Below are 22,500 nucleotides of genomic sequence, written 5' to 3'. Positions count from 1 at the left end.
ATCTTTGTTTATCTACCTGACCGTGGTTTTGTCTTTACAGAGACCATGGTTTTTCCATTTTTTAATCACAGTTTGAACACTGCTGACTGGCGTTATCAATTCTTTGGATATCTTTTTGTATCCCTTTCCTGTTTTAAACAGTTCAACTACCTTTTCCCGTAGATCTGTTGACAATTCTTTTGCTTTCCCCATGACTCGCAATCCATAAACGTCAGAGGCTGGATGAAAGATGCAAGAGTCTGTCTGGATCCCAGACACTCACTTAAGGCCCCGTTACATTTGGTGATGCACCAGTGATCCCGACCATGATATGACCCAGTCAGGATCGCTGGTGCATCGCTAAATGGTCGCTAGTGAGCTGCCAAACAGACAGATCTCACCAGCGATGCAGCAGCGGTCGTACTTGCCTGTCAGACGCGGTAAGGGTGACCGTCTTCTACCTGTGTCCATGGCTCGCTCGTCGGTGCCAACAGGAAGCCGACGACGAGAAATGGACCAGGCCGATCTCGCGCGATCAGCGATATCCAGCAGGGGAGCTGGTCGGAGGTAAGTATCACATGTAGCGATATCGCTAGTGATATTGCTGCTGTCACAAAATCGGTGACGCTTTAGCGATATCGTTGTGTGTAAAGGGTCCTTTAGCTTTAATGCTCACACACTGATTACAAGCAAACAGGTCACAGGCAAGGATGTTACCTTAGTAGCCATTCAAATCCATTTGTGTCAACTTCTGTGCATGTTATCAGACCAAAAATCACCAGGGTATTTGAACTTATGATCAGAGTCATTTTCATGTTTTGGGTTGTCATGATTTAGAAAGAAAAAAACACAGTAGTTTGACAATAAATGGCTTCACACAGCCACTAACCATGAGTGGAGAAAAAGTTTTGGTGTTCTTTATATTCTCTGAAAAAAGGCCAAGAAAGCAAAAATTATGCCGAGGTATGTAAACTTTGAGCACAACTGTATATAGTTGACCCATCGGTGCTGTGGGAAGTGTTCTATATGTTGCACCTGGGGTTCACTGTGTAACAAACGGGGCCAAAATCTTTGTCGCAATTTTTTTTCTTTTTTTTCTTTATTGCAGCAGGCGGATGTCAGATGTATTTACTGTGCTATGGTACACCGCATGCTACAGCACCATACCTCTAGTAGATCAAACGGCACAAAAATACACGTGGTACCGTTTGGCTACTAGGGGTGTGAAGAATACCCTAGACTTAAACTCTTGTGTATTTATTAGGAGAGCCCTCACCCTCGAACCTCTCTGCAGTGACTGATAGACTGCTGCCAATACACACATGTAAACCAGCCTGTTGGTCACTGCAGAGGGCCAGGATGGTGCTGTCCTACAGAATACACTGGGCTCACAAACCATGTATCTGGTGTAGTATTTCAGCTCTCCTGGTAGCTAACCAGTGAGGGACTTGTCCTGCATAGTTACACTGGATGCCAGAATATGATGTGCCCTCTTTATTATCTTTTTGTCTGTTTGTGGCCTCATGTGACTGTAATTAAACCCACTAACTTGCTTTAAACCCTTATTTGCCCCCCTAAAGCGTATCTATTACGTTACATGTAAGAGGCTTTGATCCCTGGGGGCTGGGCTCTGGAATGCAGGGGTGGGATTGTTCAGCTTGATGCTATGCTCCTCCTGTTGTAAATATATTTTACTGTGGGGGGTTTTTTGTTTTTTTTTCCATACAGAAAATCTGTTCGATTTTTCACTGGTTTTCTTCTTATGTGATCTCATTCTTTTCTCCGTGTAATATTTTGTGGAAATATGTACTGCTACATCCCAGGTATCTTATTGGCTTTTCTATTGTGTCGTTGATTTAGTTTTTTTGTGTTCTAGACGGACGGACAGACCCTGTGCTGGACGATGTAGGACAAGCCTTTAAACTTATGGGGGTGAATCTCCATGAACTGGAAGACTACATTCATAATATTGAGCCAGTCACCTTCCCACATCAGATCCCGTCCTTCCCTGTTAGCAAGAATAACGTCCTGCAGTTTCCTCCTCCTGGAAGTAAAGATGTTGAGGACCGTAAGGAATACATACCGGACTACTTGCCGCTTATCATCTCTTCACAAGAAGGTATTGTGTGTATCCTAATTGTGATCTTTTCCGCTACCTTTTCTCTTGGTACTTTCTGACAGTCCAACACATTATGCTGATTGATTTTATTCACTGCAAATCTGAATATATATATATATATATATATATATATATATATATATATATATATATATATATATATATATATATATATTTTTTTTTTATGGGAATCTGTTACCTGGCTTCTGCTTTTCCATCTGAGAGCAAAATAATGTAGGAAGAGACTCTGAATTCAACGATGTGTCATTTAGTTAACTGGGTGCAGCTATTCTGACTTTGTTCTTAGATGTAGCATGGCTGAGAAAGCTAACCCCACCCATCCCAATGTACATTGTCTATAGACTGTGAGCTGCTTATCATAGGAAGGGGAGGAGTTGAACAACTTGGCATGTGCCAGCTAGTTACAGCAATGCTAATGTCCTAGTGGTAAAACCTTCATTGTAGGTAAACAATGGCACACAGCTTGATAAGTGAAACATTTCTGAATTCGGTGTTTTAATCCCTATTTCATGCTGTACTCAGATTACATGGCAAAAACCTGCTGACAAATTCCCTTTAAAGCATTTTCTCATTTTTGAAAACCCCTGTTATCTGGCTGCAGTTAGTTGTGTAAAAAAAAAAAAAAAAAAAAATGTTTTTCACTCTTTATTAGTCCAGTGCTGTTTCCACATCTGCTCCCGGTGTCTAATTGCAGGAATGCTGACATCATGTTGACAGCTCTGTGGCCAACAACAGAGCTCGGTGGCTGATGCCGTCAACTGGAGCAGAGCCGTTGAGCTTAGTTATTGGCTGCAGCACAGTCTACATGATGTCAGCCTTCTGGGCAATGACATGCACCGGGAGCAGAGGTGGAGGCTAAGTTCTGGTCCCAGAGAGCGTCAATAAAACGCTGGGTTTAGAGCTGGGGACAGGGATTTTCTGAACCCGGAAAACCCTTTTGAGGCTACATTCCCAGTCAGAGTATTTAGTGCATTTTGAGATTTCAGATTTTATTCACATATTGTGAAAATAAGGTTAGTTATGTGGGGATTTTTTTTTTTTTTTTTTTTGTTAAAACTCGTTTGAAAATTATTAGACTACATCAAAGAACAAACAGCATTTCTCATTGCTCGTTAATACTGTCTGGCAAATTTAGCCTTGCTCTTAACTTACCATGGGTCTAATATAATAACCAAAAGCATAAGACACCCATGTTGGGCACCAAATATCACATACTTAAAGGGAACTTGTTGCATTATTTGTAAAATATAAAGTGTCCCCAGTGTGTTAGTGATGCAATGTACATCACTAAAGCCCCCGTCACACTCAGCGAGATCGCTGCTAAGTCACAAGTTTTGTGAGGCAACAGCGATCTTACCAGCGAGATCGCTGTGTGTGACACTGACCAGCGACTGGCCCCCCTGCCGGTTATCGCTGATCGTCCTGGAATAGCCAGGACATTTTTTTGATCGTTGGTCTCCCGCTGGCCAGCACACATCACTGCGTGTGGCAGGCGGGAGAGCAACCAACAGCGAGCTCCCAGCTTGTATCCAAGGTAAACAGCGAGTTTCTAAGCGCCGCGCGGTGCTTAGAAACCCTCTGTACCTTAGATACCAGCGTGCTGGTGCAGGGAGCAGGTAACCAAGGTAAACAGCGGGTTTCTAAGCGCCGCGCGGCGCTTAGAAACCCGCTGTTTACCTTGGTTACCTGCTCCCTGCACCAGCACGCTGGTATCTAAGGTACACAGCGATGCGTGCGCTCGTCGTCGCTGGTGCTGGTCGCTGGTGAAGCTGCCTGTTTTGACAGCTCACCAGCGATCATGTAGCGACACCAGCAACCCTGACAAGTTCATATCGTCGGGATCGCTGGTGAGTCGCTATGTGTGACGGGGCCCTAACACATTTGTTTTCCTTAAAATCGCCGCTGTAATACTTATCAAAAAGCACTTTTATATAGTATCTTATCTGCTTATTTAGTCACAGGGGTGTGCTTCATTGCATTCAGTCAGTTGCCACCGCCCACACAAGTTGAATCGTATTCAGTTTTGCGCTGATGTCGTTTGAAATCCTGCGATTGCGCAGTGTTGATAGGCGATCCGCTCATGCGCCGTGATGAGCAGCTCCCCGCTCACTGAAACTGAGAGTAGTTCCTTCCCAGCTTCACTGGCTACAGCGCATGCGCACACAGTCAATGAAGCTGGGAACTACTCACAGCTTCAGTTCGCAGGCACAGCTTGCCGATTGACACTGCGCAAGCGCAGCAACCAAACACCTGTGCGAAACGAAGCACACCCCTATGACTAAATGAGCATGTAAGATATAGCTATGTAAAATGCTTTTTGATAAGGATTATAGTGGTGACTTCAACAGCAAAAAAAAAATGATAGGTGATGCACTTAGCTAACGCACTGGGGACTGGTTTAGATGCCATAAATGACGTGACAGGTACCGTTTAATCACGAGAGAGTACGACTCCTCACCTGGGGACTAACGTTTGTAACGGGGGAATCAAACCAAGGCTTTCTTACCTTATCATATTTTTGAGGACCATGTCTGTTTTTATATACCACCCTCTCATAGAAAGCTTCAGTATTTACCCAGTGTAAAATTTGCAGGGGTGTTCTATCGAGCCATCTCATGTCAATAGCCTTGCAAACCAAAAACCATGTTTCCCTGAGAAGATTGCGAGGGTAGTGAGGCCAGGTCTCCGCATCAAGGATTCTTAATAAACACACCTTAAAGGGGTACTCTGGAGAGATACAAACCTTTTTTTATTATCCCTGTCCTCATAAATTAAAAAGATGAAATGCCCAAAACGAATTAAAAAAAAAAAAAAATGAAATGCCCAATGCACTTCTATTATCTCTAGAACACTGGTAATTCCGTGTAACGGGCTGCTCCTCACTGCTCACATCTGGGACAATGTCACACACCAGTGTGAATCTCCCCGCTGTAATGGCCAGCCCAAGAAAAGAGGGGACTTGGCCAAGCTCCCTGTTCTCTGCAAAAAAAAAAAAGGCTATTATCAGGAGACTAGCTGATAGTCTCTGATCCCCCTAAAGGCCCCGTCACACACAGCGATATCGCTAGCGAGAGACAGCGAGAGACCAGCGATCAGCGACTCTTGAACGCTGGCTTCTAATGTAAACACTAGAAACCAGCTGGCTCGCTGGTCCTGATCACTGGAGGGGCTGTCTAACGATGTCCCAGCGATCCCATCCATGTCGGATCGTTGGTGGGATCGCTGGGACATCGTTTTGTGTAACGGGGCCTTAAGGCAGAGTGGTACAGGGAGAAAACCTATATAGAAGGAAATGCCTAAACAGTTTAAAAAAAAAAAAAAAAAAAAAATACTAGTAAAGTCTATGAATAAAGCAAATATTAAACCTATACACATTCAAAATTAGGCAAAATTGTTTTTTTTAAGAATTATTTTATATAGCCCCAATAAATTCCATGGTGCTTTATATGAGACGGAGTTACATCTATATCACTTACAGTAAACTAACAATGACAGACTGGTACAGAGGGGAGAGGACCCTCCCTTTGCAACCTTACATTCTACAGGATTATGGGGAAGAAGACAGTAGGTCGGGGGTTGCAGTTACTCCTATGGTGTTGAGGAGGCAGCAGAATCATTGCAGGCTGTAGGCTTTCTTGAAGAGATGGGTTTTCAGGTTCCGTCTGAAGGATCCAGAGGATGAAGAATTCCAGAGGATGGGGGAATACTCGGGAGAGATCTTGGAGGCGATTGGTTGAAGAGCGAATAAGCGTGGAGGAGCGAAGGAGGTCTTGGAGGTAGGTAATGACTTGATTAAACCATATACAAAATCCAACACACAAAATACTATAAAACAGGTATCTTGTATATGGTTTAATAGTCATTATTCTTAAACCGTTTTGCCGAATTTTGAATACTGTATATATGTTTAGAAAAAGAGTGGTACACAAGGCTGTATGATCTCGATGAGGACAGCTATGACCTCCTTCCAAAAGTCTGCAATAGGAGGGCAATACCACATCAGGTGTATAAAATCTTCCCCCTCTTCCTCACATCTGTGGTAATCTGCAGTGGTGGATCTACCCATTTTATATAACCTGATGGGTGTGAGGTAGCATTGATGGATTATGTACATTTGGACTAGCTTATTGCCAGTGACACATATTGTCATGGGGACAGGGCCTCGCTCCATTCCTCTTAACTGGGAGGGTATTGCTGTTCTCCATTTGGCATCAATCAACAATGGCGATGAGTAGCATCTACTGCTTAGTAACTGGCTGTATAAAAAGATAAACCCCATGGGTCCCTGGCTTCTTAGAATCTCTGTCAGGTAGTATGAGGATATGAGCAGATTTCCAATGTCTGGGAACAGGGTATTTAGGGCATGCCTTCGTTGCAGATACCTAAACAAAGCGTATATGGGAACTTGATAAACTTGTTGACATCGAAGAAAACAAGAACACCCTGTATATATACCTGTGCCAGTATCTTGACTTTTAAGTTTGACCAAAACTGAGCATCTTGGGGAATGTAGCCCTGTCCTTAAATTGAAGTCTTTTTGTGGCTCTCCACATATGAACAGCAAGTCTGTGAATTGGCAATAAGGAGCCTGAGTATTGCTCTGGTGCCTCCAAGACCTCCCTCCCCATAGACTCTGAAGACTCCAAGGTGGTGGTCATATTTGACTAAATGATTCTGCTATTCAGTGTTGTAGAAAGTGAAGCTGGCCAGCTAACTAATATGGAGTCTGGGAGTACCCCACGTGCCTCATCCCTGGGCCTCTGAAGTGATCCTTTTCAGTTTGTCGGTTTTCGCCCCATATGAAGGATGCTAAATGACAGTTGATCATAACAAAGACTTTTTGTGGGACTAAGGAGGATGATGGTTAAGGAACATACAGGGATTTGGGGGGAGGGCTGTCATTTAATCAATTTTAATGACGCATTCTCCTAGCTACTGACCGAGGGAGGGCACTCCATATGATAAGAGAAGATATATTTAAAGCCGGGGTCACACTTGCGAGTGTGATGCGAGAAACTCGCACATGAATACCCAGCACTGCCGTTGGCACTCGGGATCGGAGTGTGCGGCTGCGTGTATTTCTATGCAGCTGCCCTCTCGGGCAGGAGTGCCAGATATTGGTGTGAGAGGCTTGCGTGAGTTTCTCGCATCACACTCGCAGGTGTGACACCGGCCTAAATCACAGAGTTGCAAGTGATTTCGTGCTATGTATGTATCTTGATATTTAAAGTGGGTTACTATTCGTCGCCTGCAGAATTCATCCCATACTGCTTAGAGGAAATAACATGTTTTTCTGCCAGTTTATTTTTAGACCTGAGAACCGGCCAAGTTAATCAATCAGATCCATTAACCAAAGGACTCCGGGTATAACCCAAAGCAGTCCTCTTGGGAACCCACTTTAATTCCTTGATACCCTATGACATATCTGGACAGCTAGTGGTTTCATGGCAATCAAAAGGGGGAATAGAGGGCACACCTGTCTAGTCCCTCTCCCATAGGAAATCGGTGAGGACATAAAACTATTAATCAGGTCCTTTGCTTTCAGAGATCGATACAAGACTGCAATCCATCTTCTTAAGCCTGGTCCAAAGCCAAATTGTAGAAAGGCCTTCTCATGATGGGTCCACTTGACAGAATCAAATGCCTTAGCAGCATTCAGAGATGCGAAAGCCCAATTGTGCAATTACCTGCTCTGTTTATATTATTGGATGTAGACTGACCCAGAATTAATCTGCACTGGTGTGGATAATTTTTGTGAATTACTTTTATTCTATTTGCTAGGATTTTGGTCAATATTTTATAAGGATACGGGTCTATATGATTCACAGTCTTTGGGAGGCTTATCAGGTTTTAGTATTGCCACAATATTGGCATCGTAGAAATATTTTGCTGGAAAGCCTTGTTCCAGTGAGGAATTATGAACTTTAGTAAGATGAGGGGCCAGTTTTTCTAAATATCTTAGACTTTCAGATGGAGACCATCTGGACCCGGAGACTTCCCCCATGCCATTCCTCTAGCCTGTTCTGTTAGTTCTTTTTCAGCAATAGGGGTCTTTAGGACCAATGCACTCTTCTCCAAGGATCTTCAGATTTATACTATCCAGATATTTCTGTAGACTTCTCCGTGTAATCAGCCCAAGCGGAGTACAGGTCTATCTGCTTTGTCTATTAAAAGTTGTGCATATTGTCTACCAGTCTGAAGCCAGCTGTGTTTGTGAGGCTAACTCCTCATCCCGTGACGAGTATTTTTTTTTTTTTTTTATATATAGGTGATGGTACAGCAATAATCATTGCTAGAGGCACACAACATTAAACATGTTAGTCTCAACTGTAGTCATAGGACAAAGTAGTTGAATCTAAACTCACGAGTCTGAGCCATTAGGATACAAAGGTTGTGGCACAAACCTTAGAGGAGTCCATAAGGTTGCATCGAAGCGGTCACCGCATGGACTGTACATCCTGCTGGCAAAGATTGCTAGTAAGGTCCTTCCTGGACAGAGCTAAATGGGTTGGGAAGGACTCGTATGCAAGTAATCCATCAGAATTCTTTTAAAACATCAAAGTAGAAAACCAGAAGATGTAGTTATCTTTGCTGGATTCTAGCAAGTCACCGTCTGTCTCTTGGTCAGCCAGTTATCAGTCTCACTAGTGGTGGTAAATAAATGGGCGTGTTCGGCGTCAACCACTCATAGTCGAGCCGGACATGTCATAGAATTGGTGTCTGTAGATCTCTCAGGCGATGTTTGATGTTGATGAATGTGGCTCTTTGCTTCTATAACTTCAGCAGAAAAAGTCCGGCAAGATGGAAACTATGCCATTGTCAAACTGGATCTCTCCTTTACGTGTAGCCGTGCGGATTGCGATTTCTTGGTCCTGGTCATTTAGATGTCTGGCCAAAAATGGTCTGCGGAGGGGTGTGCCCCCAGAGGGAGGGTATTTGGTGGGCACCTTATACATTTGCATTTTTCACCTGCAGATTTTCTGGATCTATTGCAATTTGGGGAAAACCTGCACATATTGCTTAGTGTATTCGCAAGAGAACTTGACATGTTGTGGATTTCAAACAGGCATTGTACGTCAGTTTCCACTGCATTTAAAAAAACAAATGTCAAAACTATAAGATGCTGTGTTTACTTTGCACAGTGCCAAAAACTCATTGTGGGAACCTAATGTACATGGTTTATATTGCGAAACCTGGTGACAAATCTTTTCAGCTAAGTTACTCTTGGGCTAAGTGCACACCTTGAATATTTGATTGCAGAAATTTATGCAACGTTTCTGCATCTGTAGGAATTTGTTGGCATAAAAAAACGCGTTTTTTGCATGCGTTTATGTACAGCAATGAATACTTTTTGAAGTTTTGTGATGTAATTTCCTTGTTCAACACCTTCTTTTTCATGCTTATTTGCCCCGTTCCAGGCTAAAAATACCAGCCCTCAAATGCCCCAGAAGGCACTTCATATTTGAAGCACCAATTCTGGCACTTAACCTGGGCTTTTTCCCACCAAGCCCTAGGTTTTGTAATGAAGAGGTGTCTGCAAGACATGCTCATTACTAAACCTGTAAGTAAAGAGTTAAATAAACACACACCAAGAATATAGAATTTTAGCATGCTGCGATTCAGGGCTGTGGAGTCGGTAAGCCAAACCTGCGACTCCGACTCCTCAATTTCCCTTACACCGACTCCACGACTCCGACTCCCACACATATTGCTTGAAAAATTTTTTGTAGTACAATGTGAACCTCAGACATTTAATCATTTTTATGATCCAATAATCAAGATATTTAGATGGAACAGAATATATATTGGTGTACTACCCGGTTTTCATTCTTTTTGGTACAGATACGATATGGATAGACAGACAGATATGGATAGAGCAGATTTCTAATCTGCTTTTGCTATTGAAAACATTATCTATGAGCTCAAAAACCTTTCAGGTGATGCAGTTTTTTTAAAAAGATGATCAGCTTTTGCAGCTGAAAAACGTATCCTCAAAAAACACAGGAAAAACGCTGTGTGTGAATGTAGCCTTAGATCAGGAATATAACAGCCATTTATAGGACATTTCATAACTTTCCCAAACTCCTATGAAAAAATATTCAGCACATCCTGCATTGAATTACTGTACCCAATTTATTATATATTTTAGGAGTCGGTCCATTTTATACCGACTCCGACTCCACCAAAATAAGCACCGACTCCACGACTCCGACTCCACAGCCCTGCTGCGATTTTCCTCGTATGTCAGACGACTCACCAATGCAAGTCAGTGGGCGCGAGGAAAAAAAATGGCACGTTACTCGGACCGTGCGAGTGCTCTACAACATCCAAAAGATGTGCCAATTTTTGCACTTCGCCTCCCTCTTCCTACTTGCCCTGGTGGCAAGTGGGGTGATAGTATTGAAGTTGATATCACCTTGTTAGGTGTTATTAGGTTAGGTGTCATCAAGCCCAGAGGTTAGTAATGGAGAGGTGTCTATAAGACACCCCCATTACTAACCCCATAGTGATATTGTATAAAATAACCACACCCAGGATAAAATCCTTTCAATAAAGAGTCTGTCATTCTTTCAATTAATCTAAATTAAGCAATACAAATATCATTGCCCAGTCCACTGAAGCCTTGGTATCCTGTAAATTAACTAAAATAATAAACAATATTCCTCACCTGTCCGCCAAGAAGATGATAATCTATAATGTCCCACGGCGATCCTGATGACTTTGAGAGCAATCACTGCCTTTCATTCCTGTTCATGTATCCCCACAAATGTCCCCATATTAAAAATTTAAGGTATTACCCTGAACATTGGTTTAGTAAAAAAAAAAAGCACTGCTCCTACTGGGCAACAGAATCTGTCCACAGCACCCAGTATTTGCAGTTGTCATGTCCCGAGCCCACTATGAAGCCCTAATGAGATTCCTTAATTTTAATGACCACTTCCAAGCTCCCACAGGAAGCGACCTCGGCTACGATCGGCTGAACACATTGAGACCCCTAATTTACCTGCTAAAAGATTAATATCTAAATTCTTATCCCCCAGAGCAAAATTTTGAATGAGTCCTTGATGAGTTTCACGGGCCGTCTGTCATTCCTCCAATTCATCCCCTATAAGTGAGCAAAATACGGCATCCAACAATATAAAATGTGCGAGAGCACTCATCCACTTTTATAATATATGAAGGTAGGGACCACAAAATTAACGCCCTCCAGACAATTGTCATCCCGGGTAAAATTGTGTGCAAGCTATTGGTGCCATTTTTTTTCTACATAAAGGGTACCATGTGTACACCGATAATTATTACATCAGTATCTTCATATACCAATCCCTCAGCTGCAAATACAGGGCCTGTGGGACAGCCAGAAAAGAGTAGGGTTTCCATTGCAGTTGGTGTCCAGATGTTTGGAGAAGGGTGCGTCATTCTCACTTGGAAGTGACCAACTTCTTGCAGTGAAGTGCCTTCTGACCACACTGCATGCAGACACCACTGTGTCGGTCAGAGACATGGCCACCACCAGGGTCAAGCAAAAACCAATCTGAATCACAAACTATAGTAAATTTATGGGTGGCGTTGACTTGTCAGACCAGGTGCTTCAACCATATCTGGTGAAGTGGAAGACCAGGTTCCTGGTACAAAAAAGGTAGCAATCTACCTCATCCAGATTGCTACCTATAATAGTTTTGTTCTATGCAAAAAGTCACAAGGAGTACTCGACAATTTCCTCGTGGAACTGAAGAAAAGCAAGTGTCTATTTTGATACTACAACGTCACAGGAGGTAGTCTTCGAGTCAAAAAAATATGGTCACTTGTGAGGTTTTCCTGCTGTCTTGGTGCTTTAGGGGCCCTGCAAATGTGACATGGTGCCTGCCATCTATTTGTGTTCCAAAATTCAAATGGTGCTCCTTCCATTCCGAGTCCTGCAGTTTGTCCAAACAGAACTTTTTGACTACATGTGGGGTATCACTGCACTCGTGTGAAAGGGGGTAACAAACTGTGGGGTCCACTTTTTGGTCTTACCTCTTGCAAAAGTAAGAAATTTGAGGCTAAATAAACATTTTAGAGGTAAAATTTTATTTTTTTCATTCCACTTTGCATTAATTTCTGTGTAGCAACTGAAGGGTTAAAACAATTTCTGACCTGTTTTGAAGTATTTGAGGGGTGTAGTGCTTTGGAAACTCCCCAAAAGTGCTACCATTTATAAAGTCCATTTAAATCTGAATAGGTCCTTGAAGAAACGGGTTTTGTACATTTTCTGAAAAAATAAGAAATTGCTGTTATCCTTTTTGATCCTTGTAAAATCCTAACAAAATAAAATATTTGAAAAATGATGCAGATATAAAGTAGACACAGGAAATGTTATTTATTCTGAACAGCATGACTAACAGGTTTAAAGAAGCAAAGATCGAAAATTTGAACATTTTGAATTTTTCAACAAAATGGCAATATCATAAAACGTAAATGCAAAAAAAATTGGTCTAAATTTACCAGTAACATAATCTCATAATCAGTGTGATCTGTTGAAGCATTCTAGAGTTATTACCATGTAAAGGGCCACTGATCAGAGTTATTAAATTTGGCCTGGTCAGGAAGGTGAAACTTGAACCTGTGAGATGGTCTGATGGTTCGATCGCACTATATACTGCGGTACAACAGTATTGCGGTATATAGTGTAAGTCTCGGTTTCCTTTGAAGCCTAGCATATAGCTGAGCTTCACAGCATTACCGAGTTGACAGCGAGGGCCTTCAGCACACCCCCAGCTGTTGTAATAACCCCTCAGTCCACCATAACTGCATCACAGGTGGTTGATGAGAGCCGATGCTGATGAACACATTGCATTTAAATACTGCTGTCCAGGACTGACAATGCCATTTAAATTAACATCCACAGTCAGAACTTGGCAGAGACAGATGCCGGTTATGTAATATAGTTGGCATCAGCTGCGTGTGGAGGAAGAATTAATTCATGTCTTAAAGGAAATGTCAGCAGGTTTTTTTATTGTATTCTGAGGACCACCTGAATTTGGGTGGTTAAAACACTGAATTCAGAAATGTGTCACTTATCAGGCTGTGTCCTTTTTTCTAATTTACAATGGAGGTTTTATGACCAGGATGATATCACTGCTGGACCAGGTCTCGCACTCATGCTATACTGACCCTGCCGCCTCCTCTAATGAGCAGCTCACTGTCAATATACAGTAAGAGTAATACTTGGCAAAGAATGATGCACCATGGTAAAAGACATAACAAACTGATCATTATGGTGTACACTGAAAGCTGTGGGGGGGGGGGGGGTAGCTTTCTCAGCACTGCTGCATCTAAGAAAACTAAGAGAACGGCTGCACCCAGTAAACTAAGCGATACGTCACGAGATTCAGCTTCTCTTTTCCTACAATATGCTGCTCTCAGATAATGTAGCAAAACTCTACATTAAAGGGAGTCCAAGGTTGGTTAAGCCTTCAATAACTCTTATAAATGTGCTCATTGACAATTTCTTTTCTCAGAAACTCATGTAGAATAATACACCTATTTAATATTCAGTATTTATTGTGCTAAGTCTTAAACATTCAAAGCTAAAAATCTTTTTTTTAAAAAAAAGTGTTTTTTCTTTTTGTGTACACTGCTCACACAACTATGGCAACTATTTTATTGAAAAATCTAATGTCCTTTGGAGACGTATAAATCCTTGCACATTCAGGGTGCGCCTTTTTGAAGTTTACAGCACATGTACTGAATATATCCTGTTTGTGGTCTGTGGATGGACGAGTGTTTTTGCCTGTAAATTACGGAATGTTTTCCACTTCTAAGGATCCTGCATGAAGTTGGGATTTTTCTGACATCTGTTTAAAAAGCTTCCGTCTGTTTGTGTGTATAGCTGTGCGCTTACTTAAACTAGATTTCTTTATTTGAAACACTCCTAATGCTTTTCTCTTGACTACCACATTTTAATTGCTCCTGACAGAAGCACAGGGGAATAGTCCATGGATATAATGGCTTCTGACCAGTGCACACCATGCTTCTAAACTCAGGCAGTCACAAAGCATTTCCACAGCCTTTTGTCTGGATTCACCTCTGAGCGTAGCTGCTTTGAGGAATGAGATTAACTTGTGGGTTGAAGTATCACTAGAGAAGAGCAAACCCAAACTCAAAAGATCAAGGTTTGTACCAGACACTTAAGGGGGTTTTACACATAGCGATATTGCTATAACCGATTTTGTGATGTTATAGTGATATCGCTATGTGTGATACTTGCCTCCGGCCGGCTCCCCAACTGTCCATCGCGCATGAATGTCCGGCTCAAAAGTTTGGGTCTCTATTTTCAATGTGGTTTGGTTTCTGGATCAAGTTCGGGTACAGTCTTACTACCTGAACTTTGGACTAAAGGTCGGGTGCCAAACCCAAACTGTTACTACTTTTCCACAGGTAACAAAGGTTCATGCCTCGAATTACTAGCCTTTCTGGTCTTTGACGTGCCGCGAATACATTCATAGAGAAGTCACTGGCTTCTTAGAGTGCACGAATAAAGGGGTTGTCCACTACTTGTACAACCTCTTTCTGATTCCCGTTAGTTCCCCCATGTAAAATAGTCATTGCTATACTCCCCTGCTTTGCAATCACTGTTCCAGCGTTGTTGGCACCTGCTGTCCCAGGGATTGTGTTACAATATGTCATGTGAGCCCTGCAGCCAAGCTGCTGCCACGTCCTTCCAATGTTACTGGCATTCGGCGCAAGTAAGGCTGGTTTCACACTTGCGTTTTTTAGCGCTGCGCCTCGTCTGCTATCGTGCGCATGCGCAATGCCCCCCTATCTGCAACATGGTGGGTGCATGGTATAACGTTCATGTACGTTTTCGTGTGCTGTGTTTTTTCCAGCTGTGTGCCCAGGCGCGCCAGACGCAACATGTTGCATTTTTCTATGCGCCCAACTGCTGCCAAAAAAACGCATGTGCACGAAATGCACAAAAAAATTAGTCTATGGGATCGTACGTGTGCGCTAGGACATGCGCACGCATGCGTTTTTAGAGATAACATGGCGACAAACCGGTTAAATCGCATGCGCAAAAAAAAGCAAATGCATGCAAAACGCTTAATGCAATTTTTTTGCATGCGTTTGGAATGCGCATGAGGCGCAGCGCAAAAAAAGCAAGTGTGAAAGTAGCCTAAGAGCAGCAGCTGTCATTTCTGGGTGTCAGGCTGGTTTCACACCTGCGTCTTTCTGCGCTGCGTCTTTGCGCATAAATGCGCATGCGTTTTTTTTTTTTTTTCTATACTTAACATGGGAGCGCATTGTCATGCGTTTGTACGCGCATGCGTTTTTTATAGTGTGCACCCGGGCGCACAAAATGCATCCTGTTGCATTTTTTTGTGCGTCCGACCTGTCTCAAAAAAACGCACGCGCACGAAATTCACCCAAAAACCCATTAAAGTCTATGGAAGCGCTGACGTGCGCATGGTAATGCGCACGTCAGCGCAAAAAAAGCATGTGCTTTTTTGCAAAAAAGAAAACGCATGATGCGTTTTTTATGCGAGTTTGCACTGTGCACGCAGCGCAAAAAATCGCAAGTGTGAAAGTAGCCTCAGTTTTGTCCAAAGACAGTGAGAGGGAAGTGACTGTTCATTGACTGTAAGGCTCACGTGTGTAGGTGTTGCTGGGGCAGTGTAGCTGTGGAGGGGAGAATAGCTGCTACTAGTTTACATAGAGAAACTATGGTTGGTGATTGAGAAGGGGTTGTCCAAGTAGTGGAAAACACCATTTATTTATTTATTTTTTTTTTCTCGTGTTTTTCCAGTGCTGAAAAAGTGACCATTGTTGCTTTAGTAATCCCTGCGTGACCAGTCTCTTTTCCGTTTTTGCACATTTTTTTTTCTCTCCTTTCAAGAACTATAACTTTTTAAAAATTATTTGAACTTTGACATTACTGTATGAGGCGTGTGTGTTGTGTTTTAAATGAGTTAGTTTTTAATTTTCAAAGTACAATAAAAATGATGGTGGGGGGGAACCTGATTTCACCATTTGATTTTTTGGGGCTTTGTATTTCTGGTCTTCGTTGTGTTGTAAAAATGACCTGGTCACGTGATTCTCCAGGTCAGTTTGCTTTTCTAGTTATACCAATCTAGTAATGTTTTGTTTTCTTAAACCATACTTTTGTTTTTTAATCCCCTGTTGGGTTACTTTTACCACTATTTAAAATATGAAAGTTCCAGGGGTCATTTTCATGTACACAAAGTCAGAACAAAACACACAAGTGCCCCCAACACTCCTGGCATACAGGTGATTGTGGTTGAAGCCTCAGTGGCCAGGTATTTTCCCTGCGGTTGAGATGAGTGTCCATTTAAGGTGAGCAGTTCGATTTGTGAGCTTCAAGTCCAGGTCATTGGTACCCAGCAGCTAGACAGGAGGTACACAAATCTCTTATCTTCCGTTGTCCCCGGCACGACTAAAGCCCCCGTCACCCTCAGCGATCTCGCTAGTGAGACCACTGCTGAGTCACAAGTTTCGTGACACAACAGCGATCTCACCAGTGAGATTGCTGTGTGTGACATCAGCTACCGGCCCCCCCCTGCCAGGTATCGCTGATCGTGCTTGAATGCCTTGGACTTTTTTTGGGTCGTTGGTCTCCCGCTGGCCAGCACGCATCGCTTCGTGTGGCAAGCAGGAGAGCAGCGAGCAGGTAACCAAGGTAAACAGTGGGTTTCTAAGCGCCGCGCGCCACTTAGAAACCCAATGCGTACCTTGGTTACCAGCTCTCTGCACCAGCGCGCTAGTAACTAAGGTACACAGTGGGTAACTAAGCGATGTGCGTCGCTTGTTACCCGCGTGTCGCTGTCTTGATCGCTGGTGACGCTGCCTGTTTGACAGCTCACCAGCGATCATGTAGCAACAAACCAGCGATCCTGACAAGGTCATATCGTTAGCGACTCACCAGCGATCCCTATATGTGTGACGGGGCCCTAAACAGGGCTGACATCAAGTCATCGTCACACAGATTCACACCAGCCACGAGAAACTATATGCTGCCCCTGGGATGCCAGAAGGCAAAAGATTCTTGGGTCTCCTGTCTGGCTGCTGGGTACCACTGACCTTGATGGAGTCTTGACTGGAACCCTATGAATGTCTGCTCATCTTTAATGGCCATGCTTGTAAAGAAAGATGGCTTTTTTTTTTTTTTTTTCTTTACTTTCAGAAATTGTGCCTCTGTACTTAAGTAGACAAGATATCCATTAGCTAAATTTCCAATTTATTCCTTTTTATAACCTTTTACACCCATATATTCCACAGCTTATGGACCCAATGGAGCTTGGCAGTCTCAAATTTACGTGTGCCTAAATATACACTATAGCAATTTGCATAGGACTCATATCGCCCATCTACACTCTGCATTGAAATTGCAACATCAAGAAGGAAAAGTCGTGGAATTATGGAAATAATATGCAAATGATGAAAATTAGTGACAATATTTTCAAAATGGCTTGGTTTTATTCAGTATTGCGTCCGCATGTCATGTGAATAAATACATGCACTAGCACTCCTTTGTAGGCTATCAATGAGACTATGAATGGTTGTCTGAGGATTGCACTGACACAGTGAATATACTTGTGCATGCAAATCATCAAGATCCGCTGTTCGCATTTATTTTTTCCAAGTGCTGACCCCAAGTCCTTTGGTAAGATGTGATAAATGGGAGACAAGTCTGGAGACCCTCACTGACACATTTAGGTCGTACAAGCTGCCCACGGTAGCCTTTATTTTGGAAAAAAAATAAAAATAAAAATGTGGCTCGTAGGACTTTTTTTTTTTTTTTTTAATGTCTGTACTACTGCTTCCACATGTAAATCACTGTGACCCTAAGCTGTTAGTATATATGTATCTGCAGCAGGCTTCAAATGCCGTTTTGGACTCTTGTATTCAAAATGGTAAATTCAAGCTCTGTTGTGGAGGATTGTGGAAAGGTTGAACTCTGCTGGAAACGATCTAACAGATCAATAATAGAAAACACACAGGCAGATATACAGTCATGTCCGTAAGTGTTGGCACTCTTGATATTGTTCCAGAAAATTAAGGCGTTTTTCCAGAAAATTATTACAATTACACATGTTTTGTTATATACATGTTTATTTCCTTTGTGTGTGTTGGAACAAGACAAAAAGAAGGAAAAAAAAAGTAAATTGGACATCATTTCACACACAACTACAAAAATGGTCCGGAAAAAATTGTTGGTGCCTTTCCAAAATTGTGGGTAAACTACTTTGTTTCCAGCACGTGATGCTCGCTGAAACTCGCCTGTGGCAAGTAATAGGTGTGGCCAATATGAAAATCACACCTGAAGCCAGATAAAAAGGGGGAGACGTTGACACAATCTATGCATTGTGTGTCTGTGTGTGCCACACTTGGCATGGAGAACAGAAAGAAGAAATAGAACTGTGAGGACTTGAGAACCTAAAAGCTATGTGCGCACGGTGCGGATTCTGCTGCGTATCCCCAGCGTTTCAGGCTCTGCGGGTCCGCAGCAGATTTAGGTGCGTTGTACAGTACCATTGTTTTCAATGGTAAACTGAAAAACGCTGTGCACATGCTGCTAATTTTTCCGCACGGATTTGCTGTGGGTTCAAATCCGCAGCATGTCAATTCTTTGAACGGATTCCGCTGCGGTTTCACACCTCCATTGTAGAGGTGTGAAACCGCAGGTCTTTTGACCCGAGAATTTACCTGCGGATTTTTTAAAATCCGCAGGACCAAAATTTACGTGTGCACATATTTCATCGTAGATTTGGCACTGTAGCTAATCTCCCTGCACGTGGACGGAGAGAAAAATTGATGAAAGGTTGCAACGTAGAATAGTCCAGATGGTGGATAAGCAGCCCCAATCAAGTTCCAAAGAAATTCAATCTGTCCTGCAGGCTCAGGATCTTGATAACTATTCGGTCTCATGAATGAATGAATGAATGAACCGAAACTATATGGCAAGAGGACCCCACTGCTGACACATACATAAAAAAGCTAGACTACAGTTTGCCAAAATGCATGTTAAGCCAAAATCATTTTGGGAAAGCATCTTGTTGAGCAGTGAAAACAAGTTGGAGCCTTTTGGTAAAGTACATCAGTCTGTTTATTGAAAATGGAATGAGGCCTGCAAAGAAAACATAGTACCTACAGTTAAATTATGTGGAGGTTCAAGATGTTTTGGGGCCGTTTTGCTGCCTCAGGAACTGGTTGCCTTGACTCGGCAAGGCATCATGAAATTTAGTGTCCAGTGTCGGGAAGCATGGTTTGCGTGGCATGTGGGGAGTTTGACTGAGGGGCAGTGCACCTGTCAAACCATAACACAGGTGTCCTAAGGCGAGCTCAGGGAGGCCAGATGCCTCCCGTGGAGCAGAAGGGCATAGGTCTTCCAGTGGGGCAGTGACCCCAAACATACTCCATTGCTGTTGGGAGAAGGCACCATTCAAATATGAGAGACCTGGAGCAGTATGCAAAAGAACAGTGATCATAAATACCAGAGAGGTGTAAGAAGCTTGTCGATGGCTATAGGAAGTGATTGATTACAGTTATTTATTCCAAAGGGTGTGCAACCAAATATTATGGTACGTTGAGGGTGCCAGTAACTTTATCCGGACCATTTTTGGGGCTTTGTGTAAATTGAAACCCACACAAAAAAAGCTGTCAATTGCACATAATTTCCCAAAGGAAATATTGCAAAAAAAAGGGGAGACAAAAAGCACAATAGGGTCTTATCCACATTACAACGGATAGAATATTTCACAAAATTTGCTCACCTGGTTAGGATGTGATAGGAGCATATTGATAGCGTCTGCTGCAGAGCCACAGGTCTTCAACGACCAGAAGAAATACTGTATTCAAAGGGAATAGCAGTGCAGAATTTTAACTACGAATTCCCTTTGAACAAAGGAAATAAACATATGTAATTGCAATAATTTTCTGGGAAAAAAAACTTTATTTTGTGTAACCATTTCAAGGGTTCCAACACTTTTGTCCGTGACTGTTTGTGGGAGAAGATAAAATCAGTTTGGCATAGTTAGGGGGTGATGCCTGCAAAACTGGGCATATTATAAAAAGAAAAATGACCTAAGTACATGATTTAACCACATTGTTCTTTGGGGAAAAAAGCATTTACATTTTATTCTTAACGACTGCTCAACTCTAAGGATAACCCTTTGACAATATTTAGAAATTGGACCTTTTCCAGCATCTATGTTTACCATTGGAAAAACAGATACTCGCATTAAAGAGTAACCGTTGTTTTAATTTTTAGTTCATAAATGAATAGTACACTTGAGAATAAGCAAATCTTTCTCTGCCAGAATTGATCAGTCATTATCAAAATTCTCAATTGTGAGGTAAAATCTGTGTTCAGTTAAATTAAAAATTTAAACTATTACTCTTTAACCCGTTAACTCTCGAACCCATTTTCTCCTTCACGGCCAAGCCCAATTTTGACCAGTGTCCCTTTATGAGTTAATAACTCCCGTACGCATCAACAGATCCCGCTGATTATGAGACTGTTTTTTCGTGACATGTTGTACTTCATGATGGTGGTAAAATTACTTTAATATGATTTGCATTTATTTATGGGGAAAAAAAAGATATTTGATGAAAATGTTGCAAATTTTCAAACTTAACACGTTGATTTAAGGGCACAAAAATTGTCACACCAAATAGTTAATAACTACATCGGCACAATTTTTGAAACTTTTTTTTTTTTTTTGTTAGGATGTAATAAGGGTTAAATGTTGACCAGCGATTTCTCATTTTTACATTAAAATTTACAAAACCTTTTTTTTTTTTTTGGGGACCATTTAATTTTTTAAGTCACTTTGAGGGGCCTATATGACAGAAAATACCCCAAATTGACACCATTCTAAAAACTGCACCCCTCAAGGTGCTCAAAAGCATTAGAAATTTATTAACCTGTCAGGTGGAATGTTGAAGGAAAAAATGAACACATACACACACTTTACTTTAGACCCATTTTTTTTTTTTTTTTTTCACATGGATAACAGAAGAAAATGGACCCCAAACATTGTTGTGCAATTTCTCTTGTGGGAGAAAACCACTGTTGGGGCTCGGAATGGAAGGAGTGACGTTTTGGAATGCAGACTTTGATGTAATGGCCTGCCTGCTTCATGGCATGTTTGCAGAGCCCTTGATGTGATGAATCGGGAAACCACCCCTCACCCCCAAAGTAATTCATTTAAATGTGTAGTGAGCAACTTGAACCCCCAAGTGCCTCACAGAAAATGTATAATGTTGAGTCGTGAAAAGAAAAAAAAAAAAAAAACAACACCGCAGAGGGGGGAATAGTGGGGGGAAAAAAAAAAGTCGCAGAAAACCGCGAGTTTAAGTACGGACCAGTACTTTTGCGTCAAAAAAATCAACGCCTGGCGGCTGCAGGGCGCATGCATGGAAGTGGTGAAAGGGGGGGGGGGGGGTGTAGTATGGGCAGGGACTAAAAAAAAGTCCTGAAAAACAGCGACCATGGACATTAATCCGTGACTTGTCACTGAGCAACGCTCAGCAGCTGCAAGAAGCACAAAAAGAAAACTGCCAAAAATCAAGTGATCAGGTACTGATCAGCACTCGGTGGCAGAAAGTAATTGGGGTGGATTAGGAAAGATCAGGGAGAGATCAGGAACTCTTCTTTCTTCTTAGGCTCCGTGCACACGTTGCGTATTTGCTTTTATAAAATTCTGCGCAGATTCTTCCTCTCTTGGCAGAAAACGCAGTTGAAATTCCACACGGTGTATGCGTTTTTTATGCGGATTTTCATGTGGATTAGTAGGCATTTTTGTATGTTAAAGATATTTAATAAAAAAAGATGTAATTTCCTTGTCGTCAAACCTATTCTTTTACATACTCCATTGAAGACCATATCATTACATACCATGTTCAAATATGTTTACACACAAAACAAATGTGTGTACTACCAAGCCTGAAGTTTAGTAATGAAAAGGTGTCAGCCTGATACCCTCATTGATAAAATGTTAAATATAGACACACATACACACACGAAATCTGTGAAATGCAATATCTGTTTATTTTTCATCAAATTAAGAAAAAAAAATTGTGAGCTTCTGCGTAATTTTCGCAACCAGCAGAGGGAAAGTTGAGGGCTGATGTTAACATTCTGGGAAGGATCCAATAGCCATAAAGGTTCCCAGGTTATTAATATCAGCTCACAGCTGTTTGTTTAGCCTTTACTGGTTAGCTTACAGGGGAACCCCAGAAAAAATTGACGTGGGGGTCCCCCTATAAAATCGAGCCTGCAAAGGCTAGACAGACAGCTTCGGGCTGATATTAGTAGCCTGGGAGAAGTGGCCATGGATATTGGCACCCCTCCAGGCTAAAAACATCAGCTCTCAGCTGTC

The 22,500-nt window shown here is 42.1% G+C and overlaps 1 protein-coding gene across 1 annotated transcript in view; it reads left to right on the top strand.

The window, feature by feature from the left end:
* Positions 1-22,500, top strand: part of TAF3 (TATA-box binding protein associated factor 3) — a 119,459-nt gene that overhangs the window by 5,862 nt on the left and 91,097 nt on the right. Inside the window, exon 2 of the mRNA XM_073589034.1 lies at positions 1,856-2,098. Within this exon, the coding sequence (XP_073445135.1) occupies positions 1,856-2,098 (243 nt within the window). The remainder of the gene's footprint in view (positions 1-1,855; positions 2,099-22,500) is intronic.

Source organism: Dendrobates tinctorius, unplaced genomic scaffold, assembly GCF_039654945.1.
Source record: "Dendrobates tinctorius isolate UK_male_01 unplaced genomic scaffold, ASM3965494v1 ptg000105l, whole genome shotgun sequence".
Lineage (NCBI taxonomy): Eukaryota > Metazoa > Chordata > Amphibia > Anura > Dendrobatidae > Dendrobates > Dendrobates tinctorius.
This window is presented reverse-complemented; position numbering and strand designations above follow the sequence as displayed.